Source organism: Rhinolophus sinicus, linkage group LG07 (genome assembly GCF_036562045.2).
Source record: "Rhinolophus sinicus isolate RSC01 linkage group LG07, ASM3656204v1, whole genome shotgun sequence".
Lineage (NCBI taxonomy): Eukaryota > Metazoa > Chordata > Mammalia > Chiroptera > Rhinolophidae > Rhinolophus > Rhinolophus sinicus.
Genome location: NC_133757.1, coordinates 67,091,795 through 67,112,577, shown reverse-complemented (window position 1 = coordinate 67,112,577; position 20,783 = coordinate 67,091,795). Strand labels below are relative to the sequence as shown.

Genomic DNA, 20,783 nt, shown 5'->3' with positions numbered 1-20,783 from the left:
ACTACTGGATTAGGAACGTGGAGGCCTTTGAGTGACTTTGGCAAGCATTTTATGGAGTGTGGGTTAATGACCTGTTTTAAGAAATTTTAAGAGAATGGGAGCAGAGGAACTATAGAAAACTTCTGTGGCATTTTTCTTCAGAGAGAAGCAAAGAAATGGGGGACTAGTTGAAGGAAGTGGAGTCAAAAGGTTTTAAGATGAGAGGAATAACAGGCAAGATATGTTGGAATAAAGTCCAAGAGTGGATGATTTCTATCTGGTGTGCTAGTGAAGCTTCACATTAAATAGAGGTGTTGATAAATAATCTATAAGAGCCACTAGTGGAACTTTCTGTGATAAGAAAAATGTGTACCTGTGCTGTACCGTATTGTAGCCACTAGCCACTTGTTGATACTGACAACTTGAAATGTGGCTAATGTGATTAAGGAACTGAACTTTTTTATTTTGTACTTAATTTTAATTAATTTCACTTTAAAAATCCATGTGTAGCTACCATATTGAACAGTGCAGAGCTATAATAAAAGGCTGGATATGGGTGTAAACCCTGGTAGGGGGTTGGCTATGGAAGTTCTTTTAGATTGCTTAGTTTTTGAGTGAATTAGGAAATAGTCAATAGCTAAGAGTGAAGATGAGGTTGTAGGTACTGGGTGTTTGAAGAAAGGAGAGAAAGTGGAGTAATTGTTTGGAGAGTAAGAAAAGAAAATGTGCACTGGGGAAGTTGAGGGTGTTTGCTCCCAGCATTATGGGGCCCTTTCAGAGTTGTTCACATTTGCTGTATACTGGAGCGACTGAAAAGAAAATTGTTGGGACATGTCTGGAACAAATTTTGAAGATAAAATGTATATTATTTATAATTAGGATAAAGCCTACATAATCCTGTTCATGGGTCATTTATTTAGAAATTGCTCATTTTTAAAATGTCCATCTTACATTTATCCAAGATAACAGCATTCTGGGTTTTTACTGTTTGTTTCCCCTCTCATGTATAGCTTAACCGGGCAGAATTTGAAGATCAAGAGGATGAAGCCAGAGTTCAGTATGAGGGCTTTCGACCCGGGATGTATGTCCGAATTGAGATCGAGAATGTCCCTTGTGAATTCGTGCTTAACTTTGATCCCCATTACCCAATTATTTTGGGTGGTTTGGGCAGTAGTGAGGGCAACGTTGGATATGTACAGGTAGGTACCCTTGCTTCATGCTCGACAGTTAGTTGGGCTTTTGGACATACTTCCACTGGTAATTTTACTGAAATCTCTTCTTCCCTCAGGTGCGTGTGAAGAAACATCGTTGGTATAAGAAAATCCTCAAGTCCCGAGATCCAGTTATTTTTTCTGTAGGGTGGAGGAGGTTTCAAACAATCCCACTCTATTATATCGAAGACCACAATGGAAGACAAAGGCTTCTAAAATACACCCCACAGCACATGCATTGTGGAGCAACCTTTTGGGGTAAATGATTAGAATAATTTGCTTTTAGGTTAATTAAAACCTTTTAGGCTTTATCATTATAGTTTTGTCTTTTCCCTTTCATGAAATCCCAATTCATAGATTTTTCTCTTTTTTGGATTGGAGCATGTATGTAAAACAGATTCCAAATTTTGTGGTTCATTATATATTTTTTCTGTTTTATTTAAGGTCCTATCACTCCACAAGGAACTGGGTTCTTGGCAGTACAGTCTGTCAGTGGCATAATGGTAAATATCTTAGATGTTTTATTTTACAGCTTGTGTTTGAGAAATATGTCTTGAATATCGACTATGTACCTGAAACTTTAAGTTAAAAATTATTCCTTTTGAGTGTATAAGTTAATTTCTTTGCTTTTAATTTTTCTACAGCTCTTTAAGTAGGTTGTGGGAGTGGAGCAGGGGTAGAAGAATTGTGATGGTACTGAGGACATATTTTTATGTACTTTTTGGACTTATTTTTCTAAATATATTTAAGCAGTGCTCGCCATGTGCTGACTGCTATCCCAGGTTCTGGGGGTGAATCAGATACCAGCTGGACATGCAGCCAGCCCTGTGATGTCAGGTTAGCAAAGTGTGTTCACGTAGTCTTGATCTAATCAACCAGAGCAGATTTCATTGGTCCCATTTAACAGAAAAGAAACAGAATAACAAGCAGATGGAATCCACCCTGGATGTGCAAAATTAAATTTCTTAAACATTGTAACCAAATTTTTATAGTCCTTTTCATTCCAAATAGGTCATTGTTGTGAAATTACGTTACTATAAAATCACCCTCAGGAAAATACTGAAGATGTACATTGTCACTAGTTGGGTTTATGTGTATTATAGTTTCAGATTACTTTTGTTAAAATACTGTTTTGCATATTCAGATATTCTTTCTTGTTCTTTCATAGCTGATTGTAAGTGAAATGTATGTAGGTAACTTGTTGTATCACAGAGAATTGTAGTTTTTCTCCTGCTGATGTTATTCCTTTTTTCAAATTTTGGGGGTTTCCTTTTTAGCCTGATTTCCGGATTGCTGCCACAGGAGTTATCCTTGATTTGGATAAATCCATAAAAATTGTGAAGAAATTAAAGCTAACTGGGTATCCATATAAAATTTTCAAGAACACTTCGTTCATAAAGGTCTGTTTATCTGTATACTCACATATCTATAAATGTATATATTGTTGAAGGAGGAATGAAATACTTCTAAAATATAGGTCTAATGTTTTCAGAAAAGTATTTGAAATCTTTTATAAACTTGGTCTTTGATGTTTTAGTGGTCACTGTGTTACCTAAATACGTTCAGAAATCTTAAGGTGAAGTAAAATAGAGATATTTAGTAATTGAGGCTATTACTTATTACTTTCATGTGAGACTATCACAGAGCTAACACTGAAATCTGATTCACTGGTTTTGTTTCCTACCTTTTTGGTTTGTGTTAAGAAAGGGAAACTCATAGGTTTGTCAAACAGTTGAGTGGAAAAACAGACAAAGCAGTTCTCAAAATACTTGTTGGCAGTGGTACAGAAAAACATGGGAGGGTGGTTTGAGCGACATTTATTGAAAATTTCATTAGTGGGGATGTTTCCATTAACACAGAGCTAAGATGATCATAAAGTGTTCTTAGAACGCAACGTTTATCTGGCTCTTTTTGTTTTCCTCAGTGTGTACACCTAAGCAATAGAGTATGAGCTGCAGGCCAGCCCTGAGGCACTGCAAAGGCTGTCTAGGCCAGATCAGGCCAACAGATATCTTTCTGACCTTCTCATCTACAGAGATAGCAGTGATGAGTGTGCTAAGGCACCCACAGTAGTCTTGATTCATGTTATTTTGGGGAGAATATAATAGAGTCGTAGTGACTTAGTAATTCCACTTTGGGGGGGAGTGGAATACATTTTGATTATCACCATTATCACGCTTCAGTGAGTTGCTTTATGTTTTATAACAAGGATGTCTTTATGAACTAAGTGGTAAAGTGTCTGATGTGTGTGTACTTTTTATATGTATGTGTATATATATATATACCTGTAGGGAATGTTTAATTCTGCCTTAGAAGTGGCCAAATTTGAAGGTGCCGTGATTCGAACTGTCAGTGGAATAAGGGGACAGGTCAAGAAAGCACTCCGAACTCCAGAAGGAGCATTCCGGGCCAGCTTTGAAGATAAGTTGCTGATGAGCGGTAAATATCCTTTTTGGTGTGTTCATACAGTATGTCACCATTCACTATTGATTTCTAGCTAATGTGAGTTAGAGGTTGTCGTTTAGGTTGTTAGATAGTGGGTGTCAGCTCCAGGCCCCCCCAGTGGGAGTGTCTCGATGCGCCTGTGCTAGGTTACATATATGGGCCATGGGTTCACAGCCAGCACCAGTTTGGTGATATCCAGGAATATTTCACGTGCTGAAATCTGTCGTTAAGTACTGTGCAACCAAACAGCTAGAGAAGTTTGAGGCATATTCTTCTGTTTGACAGAGGGTGTGAGTCTTCTTTTGAAATGTTAAATTTCCTCTTTTTTCCAGACATTGTCTTCATGAGAACTTGGTATCCTGTCTCCATTCCTGCCTACTATAACCCAGTAACATCTTTGTTGAAACCAGTTGGTGAGAAAGACACGTGGTCAGGAATGAGGACAACTGGTCAGCTCCAACTCACCCATGGGATCCGACTGAAGCCCAACAAGGACTCTCTGTACAAGGTACCATCACGCATGTGCTCTGTAGATGGGCATCCAGAAGCTTTGTATGTAGTGTCTTCTGGGCTTTGAATTTCCAAGTAGAAAGGCTAACATTAAATGTAAATGAACACGTTGGATATTCGTAGAATACTTTGGAAGGAAAAGGAAAGTGGTAATAATTTTTTCTGTGGCTTGGAAAGGAGACTTAAAGTTTTCATTATATATTCTTTTTTCCACTGTATACATATGTTACTTTTAAAAACAATATGCTAATTCTCACTGAAGCAGTGTGGGTTTTGGGGAAAGTTTTAACAATTTTTTTTTTTCCGCATTAATTCATTTCTTTTCTTTAGATTCCACATATAAGTGATATCATATGGTATTTGTCTTTCTCTGTCTGACTTATTTCACTTAACAAAATGTTCTCTAGGTCCATCCATGTTGTTGAAAATGGTAAAATTTCTTTCTTCTTTATGGCTGCGTAATACTCCATTGTATAAATGTACCACAGTTTCTTAATCCAGTCGTCTACCGATGGGCATTTCAGTTGTTTCCACGTCTTTTCTATTGTGTATAGTGCTGCAATAAACATAGAAGTGCATACATTTTTTTGAATTAGAGTTTCGGATTTCTCCAGATAGATACCTAGGAGTGGAATTGCTTGATCATAAGGTAGTTCCATTTTCAGATTTTTGAGATACCTCCATGCTGTTTTCCATAGTGGATGCACCAATCTGCAATCCCACCAACAGTGCACAAGGGTTCCCTTTTCTCCACACCCTCGCCAGCACTTGTTGTTTGTTGATTTATTGATGATAGCCATTTTGACTGGGGTGAGGTGGTATCTCACTGTGGTTTTTATTTGTATTTCTCTGATGGTTAGTGAGGTTGAGCATTTCTTCATATGTCTGTTTGCCATCTGTATGTCCTTTTTAGAAAAATGTCAATTCATGTCCTCTGCCCATTTTTTAGTTGGGTTTTTTTTTTTTTTTTGGAGTTGAGTTGAGTGAGTTTTTTATAAATTTTGGATATTAACCCCTTATCTGATATATCATCGGCAAATATCTTCTCCCATTCAATAGGATCCCTTTTTGTTTTATTGATGGTTTCCTTTGCTGTGAAAAAACTTTTTAGTTTGATGTAATCTCAATGTTTATTTTTTCTATTGCTTCTCTTCCCCAAGGGGATATATCAGTAAAAATCTTACTCTGGGTAATGTCTGTAAAGTTTCTTCCTATATTTTCCTCTAGGAATTTTATGGTTTCAGATCTTATGTTTAAGTCTTTAAGCCATTTTGAATTTATTTTTGTATATGGTGTAAGGAGGTGGTCCAGCTTCATTTTTTTGCATGAGTCTGGCCAGGTTTCCCAGCACCATTTATTGAATAGACTGTCTTTACCCCACCGTACACTCTTGCATCCATTGTCGTAGATTAAATGACCATATAGGCATGGATTTATTTCTGGGCTCTCTATTCTGTTCCATTGATCTATGGGTCTGTTTTTATGCCAGTACCATGCTGTTTTGATTACTGTAGCCTTGTAGTATAATTTGATGTCAGGTATCGTTATACCTCCCACTTTGTTCTTATTTCTCAAGATTGCTGAGGCTATCCGGGGTCTTTTATGGTTCCATATAAATTTTAGGATTATATGTTCTATTTCTGTGAAAAACATCCTTGGTAGTTTGATGGGAATTGTGTTGAATATGTATATTGCCTTAGGCAGTATGGACATTTTAACTATATTCTTCCTATCCATGAACATGGTATTTGTTTCCATCTATTTGTATCTTTAATTTCTCTCTTCAGTGTCTTATAATCTTCTGAGTACAGATCTTTTACTTTGGTTAAATTTATTCCCAGATATTTTATAGTCTTTGAAGCAATTGTAAATGGGACTGTTTTCTTAATTTTTCCTTCTGATGTTTTATTATTGGTAATATACAAATGCTACTGATTTCTGAATATTAATTTTGTATCCTGCTACTTTACTAAATTCATCTATCAGCTCTAATATTTTCTTGGTGGAGTCTTTAGGGTTCTCTCTATATATAGTATCATGTCATCTGCATATAATGACAATTTTACTTCCTTCTTACCGATTTGGATGCCTTTTATTTCTTTTTCTTGTCTGATTGCTGTGGCTAGAACTTCCAGCACTATGTTGAATAGAAGTGGAGAAAGTGGGCAACCTTGCCTTGTTCCTGGTCTTAAGGGGAATGGTTTTAGCTTTTCCCCATTGAGTATGATGTTAGCTGTGGGTTCATCATGCATGGCCTTTACAATGTTGAGATATGATCCCTCTATTCCCACTTTCTTAAGGGTTTTTATCATAAATGGCTGCTGGATTTTGTCAAATGCTTTTTCTGCGTCTGTTGATATGGTCATATGATTTTTATTTTTCATTTTGTTAATGTGGTGTATCACATTAATTGATTTGCGGATGTTGAACCACCCTTGCATACCAGGGCTGAATCCCACTTGATTATGGTGTATGATCTTTTGAATGTATTGCTGAATTCTGTTTGCTAATATTTTGTTGAGGATTTTTCCATCTGTGTTTATTAGAGATACCAGCCCATAGATTTCTTTTTTGTAATGTCTTTGTCTGATTTTCGGTTCAGGGTGATAGTGACCTCATAAAAAGTGTTTGGGAGCCTTCCCTCTTTCTGGATTTTTTGGAATAGCTTGAGGAGAATAGGTGATAATTCTTTTTTGAACGTTTTGTAAAATTCACCTGTAAAGCCATCTGTTCCAGGGCTTTTGTTTGTTCAGAGATTGTTGATTACCGATTCAGTTTCTCTGGTGGTAATCAGCCTATTCAGGTTTCCCGTTTCTTCTTGAGTTAGTCTTGGAAGGTTGTATGCTTCTAGAAAATTGTCCATTTCTTCCAGATTGTCAAATTTGTTGGCATATAGTTGCTTATAGTAATTTCTTAAAATTTTTTGTATTTCTGTGGTATCTGTTGTCACTTCTCTTTCATTTCGGATGTTATTAATTTGGGTCCTCTCTTTTTTTTTGTCGATTTTGTTTATCTTCTCTAAGAATGAACTTTTGTATTCATTGATCTTTTGTATTGTTTTTCTGGTTTCTATTTCATTTATTTCTGCTCTGATCTTTATTATCTCCTTCCTTGTACTCCCTTTGGGCTTCTTTTGCTGTTCTTTTTCCAGATCCCTTAAGTGTGAAGATAAACTGTTGATTAGTGATTTTTCTTGTTTCTTTGGGTAGGCCTGCAATGCTATCAATTTCCCTCTTAGGAGTGCTTTTGCTGCATCCCATAGATTTGGGGTCATTGTGTTTTCATTTTCGTTTGTCTCGAGATAGCTTTTGAGTTCTTCCTTGATCTCATGGTTGACTTCATTCATTATTTAGTAACATGTTATTTAGCCCCCATGAATTGGGGTGTCTTCTAGTTTTTTTTCTGTAGTTCATTTCTAATTTCATAGCACTGTGGTCAGAGAAGACAATTGGTATGATTTCAATTTTCTTAAATTTATCAAGACTTATTTTGTGGCCAAAATGTGGTCTATCTTAGAAAATGTTCCATGTGCGCTTGAGAAAAATGTGTATTCTGCAGCTTTGGGGTGAAATGCTCTGAAAATATCAATTAAATCCAAGTGGTCCAATGAATCATTTAAGGCTGTTGTTTCCATACTGATTTTCTGTCTGGACGACCTGTCCTTTGTTGTCAGAGGTGTGTTGAAGTCCCCTACTATGATAGTGTTACTGTTGATCTCTGTCTTTATGTCAGTCAATATCTGTTTTATATTTTAGGTGCTCCTATGTTGGGTGCATAGATGTTTACTAGGGTTATGTTCTCTTGTCAGATTGATCCCTTATTATTATATAGTGCCCATCTTTGTCTTTTAATATGTTCTTCATTTTAAAGTCTATTTTGTCAGATATAAGTATTGCGACTCTAGCTTTTTTCTCATTTCCATTTGCAAGAAATGTCTTACTCCAACCCTTCACTTTCAGCCTGTGTGTGTCTTTTGATGTGAGGTGAAGTCTCTTGTATACAGCATATACAAGGGTCTTGCTTTCTTATCCACTCAGCCACCCTATGTCTTTTTTATTGGAGCATTTAATCCATTTACATTTAAAGTGATTATTGATAGGTGCCTAGTTACTGCCATTTTTTAAATTTGTAGTTTGATTGTTTTCATCTTTCTTCTGTTTACAGAAGCCCTTTTAATATTCCCTGCAATGCTGGCTTGGTGACAATAAATTCCCTTAGCTTATTCTTTTTGGGAAGCTCTTTATCTCTCCTTCGTTTTTAAATGATAGCCTTGCTGGATAAAGCAACCTAGGTTGTAGGCCTTTGTTTTCCATCACTTTGAAAATCTCTGCCACTCCCTCCTGGCCTGCAATGTTTCTGTAGAATAGTCATTTGATAATCTTATGGGAGTTCCCTTGTATGTAACCCTCTGTCTTTCTCTTGCTGCTTTTAGGATTCTCTCTTTGTGTTTAACCTTCGCCATGTTAACTATAATGTGTCTTGGTGTGGGCCTGTTTGGGTTTATCCTGCTTGGAACTCTCTGCACTTCCTGGGCTTGTATGTTGGTTTCCTTCATCAGGTTAGGGAAGTTTTCGGACATTATTACTTGAAATATGTTCTTGATCCCTTGCTTCCTCTCTTCACCTTCTGGTATTCCTATGATGCACATGTTGTTGCGCTCGATGTTATCCCAGAGGTCTCTTAAACCATCTTCATTGTTTTTTATTCTTTTTTCTTTTTGTTGTTCCATTTTGATGATCTCTGCTAACTTGTCTTCTAAGTCGCTGATTCGATCATCTGCCTCATATAACCTGCTGGTAATTCAAGTGTGTTCTGTATTTCAGTTATTGTATTCCTTAGTTCTAACTGGCTGTTCATTATGATTTCTCTATCCTTCTTTATGTCATCACTAAGCTCCTTAAACATTCTTATCATCAATGTTCTGAACTCTGTCTCTGATAGGTTGGTTACCTCTGTTTCATTTTGTTCCAAATCTGGAGGTTTCTTCTGTTCTTTTATTTGGGATATGTGTCTTTGTTTCCCCATTCTGGCTGACTCCCTGTGTTTACTTCGATGTATTAGGTAGATCCCCTAGGGTTCTCAGATTTTGCTGCGTTATCTTATGTAGTATGTATCCTTTATATTTGACTTGCATCACTTCCTTCTCCTCTGCGTGTGCTCCAAAGGTGACTCTTGTGTTTTGTATGTTGTCCTGTTAAAGTTGATCTTTAATTGCTTTTAGATTGTGAGTGGGTGGGATTGACTCTTAGGCTGATTAGATGTGAGACTTGGCTCTGCCCACTGCAGGGTGTCCTGCTGCATGAGGGTTAACCGCATAAATGAGGCTTGGTCTCTGTGGGCACTTGTGCCTGTAGAGAATTCCCTCTGGGTGTGCCACTTGTAGGTCAAACCCGGTAGTAATCTGGTTTGGTCGGGAGTTGGCCTCTGGGTGTATTGAATCTTGTGCCTCTTGAGCTGGGCCCTGGTAGGGCAATTTCAGAACAAAGCAAATCATCAAGTACAACAACAACAAAGAAAAAATCGAATAAATTCACATGTAAAAACACCCGACAACCCCCACTCAACACAGGCAAAGATATCAAAGATATAAAGACAAAACAAAACATAAAGCAGCGCCAGTCTTGGCTTACGCCCACCAAGTAATCTCCAGGTTGTCCTCTGCTGTACCAAAGAGTCCTCTGTGTATTGTGCAGGCAGAGCTGGTCACCTGGTGCCCAGAGTGACCTTGGGACTGCAGATTTAGATGAGTGGGGCTAAGGGGTCTGGATGGTAGTTTCTACAAAGTCAGTGCAGTTTCTGCTCTTGCCTGCACATATGTGCACTGAGAGTAGCATCACCAGCCCTGTGTCCAGTTCTCCTGAGTTTCAGGGCACTTCTTCTCTCTCTCTCTCTCTGTGTGTGTGTGTGTGTGTGTGTGTGTGTGTGTGTGTGTGGTGGGCGGGAGATTTCTGAGCTGCTGAAAGCTGGCAGCTGCATCTGCCGCTTACTGCTGATCCCTCGGAGCCCTGGGAGTGTCTCCGCAGTTGTAATTGCCCTCCCCAGCTGGAGTTCTCAGCTGAGGTTACTACCTCTAAAGCTGGACATGCTGTTCTCTCGGCCAGAGAGATCAGCTGTGAGATGCAGGGAAAGAGCCCACCTCCTGTCTTTTGTGATCTCTGTTCTGTCCTGGGACCCCTTGCTTCTCCGCAGCTGTGGATGTGGCTGTGTCTCCACTCCGCTCCCTTCTTTATTCCCCTGCTCGTCCAATTTGCCCACCTTCAAGTAATCGTCATACGATTCTCTTAGCTGTTCTGTGTGATGAGTAGAGAGTCCTTTGATGGGTTATAGATGTTCAATTTGCTCTGGAGGAGAACTCAAGAAGTTCACCTCGCTGTTGCCATTCCTATGACGTCAACCCAAACAATTTTTTTTATTGAAGTGTCAACATATGTACAGAAAAGTACACAAATCAGAAATGTACAACTCAGTGAATTTCAGCACACCCAAAGTGCCATCACTTGGATGAAGCCACAGAATCACCAGCACAACAGAAGCCTCTGTGACCTCTCCTGGTCACTACCCCTCTTCTACCATAGAGGCAGCTACTCTCCTAACTCCTGATGTGTAAATTAGTTCTGCCTGTTTCTGAGTTTTATAAAATAGAGCATATGTTTTGCCTGGCTTCTTTCCTTCAGTATTACGAGGTTCATCCACGTTCTTGTAAAGAGCAGACATTGATTTGTTCTGTTGTTGAGTAGAATGCTGTTCTATGACGATGTCAGTTTATCTGTTCACGGAGTTCAATTCCAGTATTTGGCCATTACGAACACTGCCCTGAGCACATCTGTGCAACTTGGTTGGTGTGCGTGTGCACACACTTCTGTTGCATGATTCTGTAGGATGGGACTGCCAGGTTACAGGGTATGCGTGTGGTCACCTCACTGTGTGACGCCTGCAGTGCTCAGAAGTCACACCAGCTTAGAGTCTACCAGCAGTTTTCAGCTCTGGTAGCCTTGCCTGGACTTGGGTTCATCAGTGTTTTTTTATTTTACATTTTCAGTGCCTGTCTGGACTCTCATTTTCATTTAGACTTTGGTCTCTGAGAACTTTCATTGTTTTTTTCACAGGTTAACAGTGCATTTGAAATGATTTGTTTATTTTAATGCAGGATATTTAATTGTGTTGTAATAAGATGGTAGTTCAGGATATCAGTCTGCCATTCTGCTAGAGACAGAAGTTTCCCAGGCATTACTTTTTCTATAAAATAGTAATAAAATTTGCATCATGTTACATGAATTTCCATTAAAATACACTTTAGGATATGGTACCTCTTGTCATTTCTGAGGCAGTTAAGAATATTTGCCATCTCAACTTAAGCATAGAATTTAGATTACCTTAGAAACTGAATGTAGAGAGTGTTTTGCCTCTTCTGTTGTTTAAATCTCATTTTTCTCAGCGTGTCTTCCATTAGCAACAGAATGAAGTTGTTTCTCAGTGAGACTCAGGGATGGCGACATTGGCTGCTGATTAGAGGAAGAACTATGGCCTCAAATCCAGAGAAGTTGATACAGCCAAGTTGAACAGCTAGATTTTTCTCGTGAGTCTAAAAAAACACCTCAGTGCCCCAAAGATAAGGCCTGATTTTCCATTAAAAGAACCTTTGGATCTATGTATCTGTTCTGTTGAGACTCCAATAATCTGTGCTGTAGAAACAGGCACCGTTGTTCTTGGAAGAATTGTAAATATAGTCTATGTATTTCTGTTTTGCCTGGAGCTGTTCCTGTCACTTGAGGCAATCCATGCTTGATGAGTGACTGAATCCTTATTTCTGATGGTCAACAGATTCTGCTGTTACCAGTGTTGTGGAAAAGCCAATCCATCGAGTGGATTTCATGCAAGTTTTAAATGCACATAGACCATAATTCAAGTATGCCACAGTTTTTGTTTTGTTTTGTTTCAGCCAATCGTGAGGCAGAGGAAGCACTTTAATTCACTGCACATTCCGAAAGCCCTGCAGAAGGCTCTGCCCTTTAGGAACAAGCCCAAGACCCAGGCAAAGGCAGGCAAGGTGCCAAAGGACAGGCTGCGGCCAGCCGTCATACGGGAGCCCCAGGAAAGGAAGGTATGTCAGTGGTGGCTTCCTGAACTGCATTCAGATGTGAAAATAGTGCTTTCAGCAGCACCTTTGGCATTTCTACTGCCTTCTCAGTCTTCAACAGGAAAGGATAAGGGCCAGACTTAGGGCACTGGAACTGGAAGTTAGGCGAAAGGCCAGATTCCGTCCATTTCTCTCCTCACATTTAATCACACTCTGCCTTGTGCATCTTACTGGGGAGTAGCAGGCATTGGGCTGGCGGATCACTCTGTCTTGAGTAGTTGTGCACAGTGTCCAGGCAGTTTTGTGGTGAGTGCCATTTTTTAGTATTTTGCCAAAAAATGGGCTCCTACTTAATATCTCCATGCAAATTATGATTTCGTAGTTCAGAATAAATTTTCACTAGGTTAATAATCATTTGGATCATGAATTGATCCTGGTTTTGCAGTCCATCCGCTGAGGTGTTGGGCCCCTCACATGTAGCAGCCAGCCTGCTGGAACTGTGAGAGCATGGTGCTCACTGGTTCTGCTCCCCCAGGTCCTCGCACTGCTGGACGCACTGAGCTCCGTGCATGGGCACAAGGTGAGGAAGGCCAGAGAGCAGCGGCACCTGCACAACAGAGAGCACTGCAGACTGAAGCAGAAGGAGGAAGAGGAGAAGCTGAAGCGACAGAAGGACCTCAGGAAGAAGCTCTTCCGAATTCAGGGTCAGAGAGAAAGGAGAAATCAGAAGTCCAGCCTAAAGGGGCCTGAGGAGCAATTGAAGTGAGCTGCAGACACACAGATTCGTTTGGATCTGCAGAGAGGGGTGGTTTCTGGTGTGACAGTACTTGTGAAGGACAGGCCAGCAGATTGGAACCCAAAAGGACTCTGCTGGATGTGTCTCCCAGACTACGCCTTTGAGAAGTGCAAATGTGCTGATAAGACTCCTGTGTATTCTGAGCATCTAGATTATGCCAGGATTTAAAGCGACATCATTTGTGGTTTTGTAGATTCCCTCACTTGTCTCAGTGTAATTATTTTGTGCTACAAAGATATCATTAAAATATTTTCCTGTTAATTTTGGCTTAGGAGTAGTGTTCATTAGGGGTGAATGCTTAAAGATTGTGGATAATTCTACCACCTTGATGATGAGTCTTCCAGAGAGGAAAAAAGACTAACTTGAAACCTCAGCTTTAAAGTAAAATTTTAGAGGGGAGGGTGTATGATACAGTGCACAGCCGGGTTTCCCGGAGGCCACGTGATGTGCAATAATGCAACAGCCGACTGCAGACGGGAGAGTCCAGCTCCGTCTAGTAAGCCAGACTTCAAGAGATTTGGAAACTAATACGGTGCTACTTTTGTACAAATTGCTTTTGCTTTGGAAAATATTCTTCACAAGAATATTCTATTTATGTTACCATATAATGGGCCATTTTTGTTAAAACAAGTTAATAGAAAATACTTTAAATTTTTCTTATCTCTAATTTCTTACATAGTAAGAATCGATAGCTACAACCCACCTGAAGAAACAGTCTCTGAGGTCCTTATTTCTAAGAGTGTAAAGATGCTGAGATCCAAATGTCTGGGAACCACTGCCCTGAATGTCCTGTGGTGGCCCCCACGCTGCTCACCACCATGTACCAGAACCTAACAGACCGGTGTTGGGTACCTCGTAGGTGTGCAACAAACAGGGATGAATAAGTGCCTGCTCTGTGAGACAGTGCTTCGATTGTTCCATCCTTGCCAAGACTCAGTGGCCTGGCAGCAAGTGCATAGGAAGACAGGAGCTGCTGCCAAGTGTTCTGACCCTTCCCTGTGCCATTCTGAACACACTTCTGTAATGCAGGATCTCTGGTTCCACTCCCCGCACAAGAACACAGGACATGGTGAGGCCGAAAAGGAACAACAGAGCCATAGATATAGATAGGGAGTCATACCACTACATTCTCTATGGTGCCTGGCCGAGACACAAAACGCCAGTACCCCAACGAGGGGTCTTCCTGCACCCTCATCTCACTGGCGGCCGGGAGAAACACAGGAAACAGGATCAACACAATCCACTGTCCACTCTTGCTAACCGCAATCTGCTTGCTAACAGCATTTGCTAGCCGCCATCCACCATCCGCTTCTCTGCCAACCAGCCAACCCCCTAGTGTAGCCACAGCAGTTATATTAGCGGCTAATGGCTAACTGGTTACAGCCGATGGCCAACTAGTCACAGCTGACAGCCATCTACTACCCGAGCCAGCACCTTTCCACATGAGGTCGAGAGCCTGGAAATTGCTCTCCTGGCTCTGTCCCCACACTTCACTTGCCCAAGACCTTAGATGCAGTCGATGGCTTGCCAGTCCTGGGGGAGGACGGGCAGTGGTGGTGGGGGTGGGGGCTCAAGTGTGATAATGTGCTTTAAAAACCGTAAGTTCTGGCAAAATTAATGTGATAAGACCTTAGTAGGGAAGTTGTTACCTAGGTAGAGCTATTTCACCATCATCTTCAGTTTCCTTTCCCTCCGTGGAATCCTGACTGGAGAGAGAGAGAACAGGAGATGGGCCCCAGTGCAAAGGACTGGCTCGACTTGAGACAGAGCCTGGCCGCACAACCCACCGCTTTCTGCTGAGGGATGCAGCGAGAGCCCCAGCCTGAGGGCCTGCATGCCCTCTAACATTGCCTTGAACAGAAGTACAGTGCTACCACATCAACAAAACGAAAAAGGCAACAGGTGAAATGAATTTTAATATTTTTAATTTTAGGCCAATATATCTAAAATATTGCAACATATAATCAATGTAACAATCATTGGAGGGAGCCCACAGATAAGTCCTGAAAGGAGTGCTGGAAGGAGAACTGGTAGGTGCTGGGGCTTGAAGAGTTAACACTGGAGGTATAGTGGGTCTGGGGCTTGTGAGGAACCAGGGGTTTTCAGGGATGACCCAAGACTCCCAGGTGTCTGACTTGCAGGGGGACTAAGCTGGCTGGGGTGCTAAGTATAGCGATGAGCTCGGTTTTAGGGCATGGTACCTGTGAGGTGGCCATGTGGAGACATCTGAGGAGAGTGTTAGGAATACTGTTAGTTTGAAGGTCAGGTTGATACACTATCTGGGCTTAAAATGCTCTGACAGACATCAACACCTACCTGGGAATGGGTGGAATTATCTAGGGAGGGGTTAAGACTGAACTCAGATGGTTCTCAATCCAGCGTTGTTTCCATTAGTTCAGTATCTTCACACCTCAACGATAACCAAATCCAAGCCACTTATGCAGTCCAGTGCCCAGGTGATGCTGCTCAGGTCCACTTGACTGAAAGCTGAGCAGGTTCTGCTAAGTAAGTGCGCACAAAGCCAGCCACAGACGTGCCATCCACAAAGAGGGAAGCCTCACTTTCCAATGTCTTAAGAGTACTTAGTAACATGCATGTTTGACTAGTATCAGTGCTGAGATGCAGGGAGTTCTAGGTAGGGGACTCCAGGCTCTGCCACTCACTAGGATATGACCGGGCAAGTGCCCAAGTATCTCTGAGGTTCAAGTTTCTCTACTATAAGATGAGGATACCAGGTTTCCCAGAAAATAAGACCTATCCCAAAAATAAGCCCCAGTTAAGATCATCAGCCAGATGGACGCATTTAGTACGTTATGACAGATATTTCAGAAGATGACATGACTGTATTTGAATAAATGTAGATTATTGTACATGAAAAAATAAGACATCCCCTGAAAATGCGCCCTAATGTGTCTTTTGGAGCAAAAATTTATGTAAGACCCGGTCTTATTTTTGGAGAAACATGGTAATAAACCCATCTTGCAGTTTGTGAGGATTTACTACATGTAAAGTAACTGGTACAGAACAGATTTTAAATTTTGTATTTCCCCTCTGGTCTCATTTGAAAGTGGTATATCGGTTTGAATAGATTCATGCAACCACCAGCAGTCAGAATACTTAGCAGGCCCCTCCCTCTGAAGCACTTGCTCATACTGTAGCCCAGCCCTCCTCCCAAACCCCCCTCCCCCAACTACTGATGTGTTTTTCATCACCACAGCTTTGTCATTCTGAGAATATCATGGAAGTGGAACCATGCGGTAGGTGATCTTTTGTAATTGGCTTCTTTCACTAAGCATCATGCCTTTGAGATTCACCCCAATTGTTCTGTGTATGAATGGTGTGTTCCTTTCAATTACTAAATAATACCCAAATGTACAGATAAACCACAGTTGGTTATCCATTCGTTAATGGAAAGACATTGTGGTCATTTCCAGCTTTGGGCAATTATGAATGTAGCGGCTATAAACACTTGTGAGGGATTTTTGTGTAAACATAAGTTTTTATTACTCCAGGGTGAATACCCAGGAGCAGGACTGCTGAGTCCACATGGTCTCGTAGAATTGTCAGACATCCCCAGAGTTGCTGTACCATTTTGCATCCCCCCAGCAATGAAGGAGGGTTCCAGTATGCTGCCCCTTCATTAGCACTTGGTTTTGCCTTGCAGATGACCCCCGAACAACGCGGGGTGAGGTGGTTAGCAGAAAGTCCATGCGTAACTTTTGACTCCCCCAAAGCTTAGCTACTAATAGCCTTACCAATAACATAAACAGTTGATTAATACATATTTTGTATGTTATATATATTATATACTGTATTCTTACAATAAAGTAAGTTAGAGAAAAAATATTAAGACAAAGAAAATACATATACAGTAATTATTTTTAAAAATCCACATATAAGCCAACCCGCACAGTTCAAACCTTTGGTGTTCAAAGGATCAACTATGCTTATTATTTTAACTGTTATAGTGGGTTTACAGTGGTATCTCGTTGTGATTTTAATTTGCACTTCTCTAATGACCAATAATATTGAGCATCTTTTCATGTGCTTACTTACCTTTCATATACAGTGTCTTCTTTGGTGAAGATTATGTTTAAGCCTTTTGGCTACTTTTATTTGGATCGTTTTCTTATTATGATTTTGAGAGTTCTTTATACATGTATACTCGTACATATTTTGGAGTCTTTTGTCAGATATGTGATTTGCAAATATTTTCTTCTAGTCTACTGCAGTCTTTTCGTTCTCTTAACAGTGTCTTCTGCAAAATTTTTTATATTTATCAAGTCTAGTTTATTAATTTTTAAATTTTATGGATTATGCATTTGGTGTCATGTTAAAGAATTCTTTTCCCAACTCCCAGGTTGTGAAGATTTTCTCCTAAAAGTTTTATACCTTTATGATTTTTATTTTGAATAACTTTTATATATGGTATGAGATTTAGTTCGGGGTTCTTTTTTTTAACTTATGGACAACAAATTGTTCTAACACCACTTGTTGGAATACTGAAAGACAATCCTTTCTCTGCTGAAATATCTTTGTATCCTTGACAAAAATCAGTTGGGAATATTAATGAGGGCTTATTTCTGGGCTCTCTGTTCTGTACCATTGATCAATGTGTCTATCCTTTTGCCACACAACCTGGATTCTTGCAACTTTATACTAAGGCTTAAAATAAGGTAGTGTGATTCCCCTAAATTTATTTCTCTTTTTTCAAAATTGTTGCAGGTATTCTAGGGCCTATCCCTTTTGATATACATTTTTTTTCATATTTTTTAATATACATTTATTTTAACGGCACAAATATATGATGAGGAAAATGAAGCAGAGATGAAAAAATACAGTGTGTCTTGAGACTTCTCCCTCAAGTGTTTCAATATACCTTTGTTTGATATCTGATTTAATAGAAATCCAAAGGATTTGTTTGTTTGTTTGTTTGTTTATTTTAATTAAAGTTTATTGGGGTGACAATTGTTAGTAAAGTTACATAGTTTCAGGTTTACAGTTCTGTAATACATCTTCTATATATCACATTGTATGTTCACAACCCAGAGACAGTACTCTTTCCATCACCATATATTTGATCCCTTTTACCCTCATATACCACCTCCCACCCCCCTTACCCTCTGGTTACCACTAAACTATTGTCTGTGTCTGTGAGTTTTTGTTTCTTCATTTGTTTGTCTTGTTCTTTTTGTTGTTTTCAGTTTTATATACCACATGTCAGTGAAATCATATGGTGCTCGACTTTTTCTGTTTGACTTACTTTGCTTAGCATAACAATTTCAAGATCCATCCATGTTGTCATCTTTTCTTATAGCGGAATAGTATTCCATTTTATATATATACCACAACTTCTTTATCCATTCATTTATCAAAGGACACTTTGGTTGTTTCTATGTCTTCGCCACTGTAAATAAAGCTGCAGTGAACATTGGAACACATATATCTTTATGGATAAATGTTTTCAGATACCCAGGAGAGGGATTGCTGGGTCACATGGTAATTTTATTCTTAAATTTTTTTTTTTAAAGTGTTTCTTTTTCTTCCTTTTTTTTTTTTTTTTTTAGTTGCTATATTTTTTTTTATTGGGGAAGGGGTACAGGACTTTATTGGGGAACAGTGTGTACTTCCAGGACATTTTTCCAAGTCAAGTTGTTGTCCTTTCAATTATAGTTGTGGAGGGTGCCCTTCAGCTTCAAGTTGTTGTCCTTTCAGTCTTAGTTGTGGAGGGCGCTGCTCAGCTCCAGGTCCAGTTGCCGTTGCTAGTTGAAGGGGGTGCAGCCCACCATCCCTTGTGGGAGTTGAACCGGCAACGTTGTGGTTGAGAGGACACGCTCCAACCAACTGAGCCATCCGGGAGCTCAGCGGCAGCTCAGCTCAAGGTGCCATGTTCAATCTTAGTTGCAGGGGGCGCTGCCCACCACCCCTTGCAGGCCTCGAGGAATTGAAATGGCAACCTTGTGGTTGAGAACCCACTGGCCCATGTAGGAATCGAACCGGCAGCCTTCGGAGTTAGGAGCATGGAGCTCTAACCGCCTGAGCCACCGGGCGGCCCTATTCTTAATTTTTTGAGAAACACTGCCTTCCATAGCGGCTGCACCAATCTGCCTTCCCACCAACAGTGTATAAGGGTTCCTTTTTCTCCACAGCCTTTCCGACATTTGTCACTATTTGTCTTGTTGATGGTAGCCATTCTAACCGGGGTGAGGTGATATCTCATTATGGTTTTTACTTGCATTTCTCTGATGATAAGTGATGTTGAGCATTTTTTCATGTCTACTGGCCATTTGTATGTCCTCTTTGGAGGACTGTCTCTTCAGTTCCTCTGCTCATTTTTTAATTGGGTTGTTTGTTTTTTTGTTGTTGTTGAGTTGCATGAGTTCCTTGTATATTTTGGATATTAGCCCCTTATCGGAGGCACTGTTTGCAAAAATCTCCCATTTACTTGGTTGCCTCTTTATTTATCGATGGTTTCTTTTGCTGTGCAGAAGCTTTTAAGTTTCATATAGTCCCATTCATTTATTTTAGCTTTTACTTCCCTTGCTTTTGGAGGCAAATTCATAAAATGTTCTTTGAACCCACGGTCCATAAATTTAGTACCTATGTTTTCTTCTATGCAGTTTATTGTTTCAGGTCTTATGCTTAAGTCTTTGATCCATTTTGAATTAATTTTGGTACATGGTGACAGATAGCAGTCCTGTTTCATTCTTTTGCACGTGGCTTTCCTATTCTGCCAGCACCATTTATTGAAGAGGCTGTCTTTTCTCCATTGTATGATTTTTGCTTCTTTGTCAAAAATTATCTGTCCATATTTATGGGGGTTTATTTCTGGGTTCTCAATTCTATTCCATTGGTCTATGTGTCTGTTTTTCTGCCAATACCATGCTGTTTTGATTATTGTTGCCCTGTAGTACCAGCTAAAGTCAGGGAGTGTGATACCTCCAGCATTGTTCTTTTTTGTTAAGATTGCTTTGGCTATTCAGGGTCTTTTGTGGTTCCAAACAAATCTGACAATTTTTTGTTCTATTTCTTTAAAAAATGCCATTGGGATTTTTATAGGGATTGCATTAAATCTGTATATTGCTTTGTGTAATATGGCCATTTTAAACTATGTTGATTCTTCCAATCCATGAGCATGGAATGTCTTTTCATTTCTTTGTGTCTTCTTTAATTTCTTTTAAAAATGTCTTATAGTTTTCAGTATATAGGTCTTTCACATCCTGGGTTAAGTTTATTCTAGGTATTTTATTCCTTTTGTTGCAATTGCAAAAGGAATTTTTTAAAATTTCTTTTTCTGAGAGTTCATTGTTAGTACATATATAGGAATGCAATGGACTTTTATATGTTGATTTTGTAGCCGGCAACTTTACTGTATTCGTTTATCGTTTTTAATAGCTTTTTGGTGGAGTCTTTAGGGTTTTCTCTATATAGCATTATGTCATCTGCAAAGAGTGATAATTTAACTTCTTCATTCACAATTTGGATGCCTTTTATTTCCTTCTCTTGCCTGATTGCTCTGGCGAGGACTTCCAACACTATGTTGAAAAGCAGAGGTGATAGAGGACAGCCTTGTCGTGTTCCTGAATGTAGAGCAAAGGGCTTCAGTTTTTCACTGTTAATTATGAGATTAGCTGAGGCTTTGTCATCTATGGCCTTTATTATGTTAAGGTATTTTCCTTCTATACCTATTTTATTAAGTGTTTTAACCATAAATGGATGTTGTATCTTGTCACACGCCTTTTCTGCATCTATTGATATAATCATG

General features: G+C 39.7%; 1 protein-coding gene across 4 annotated transcripts in view; it reads left to right on the top strand.

Moving 5' to 3' along the window:
* BMS1 (BMS1 ribosome biogenesis factor) overlaps positions 1–13,279 on the top strand; it is a 50,379-nt gene extending 37,100 nt beyond the window's left edge. For all 4 annotated transcript variants that reach the window (XM_019719110.2, XM_019719109.2, XM_074337327.1 and 1 more), the window contains 8 exons: positions 990–1,178; positions 1,268–1,448; positions 1,635–1,693; positions 2,468–2,590; positions 3,482–3,629; positions 3,968–4,143; positions 12,085–12,246; positions 12,758–13,279. In XM_019719110.2, the coding sequence (XP_019574669.2) occupies positions 990–1,178; positions 1,268–1,448; positions 1,635–1,693; positions 2,468–2,590; positions 3,482–3,629; positions 3,968–4,143; positions 12,085–12,246; positions 12,758–12,988 (1,269 nt within the window). In that variant the 3' untranslated portion in view covers positions 12,989–13,279. The remainder of the gene's footprint in view (positions 1–989; positions 1,179–1,267; positions 1,449–1,634; positions 1,694–2,467; positions 2,591–3,481; positions 3,630–3,967; positions 4,144–12,084; positions 12,247–12,757) is intronic.
* Positions 13,280–20,783: the final 7,504 nt, after the last annotated feature.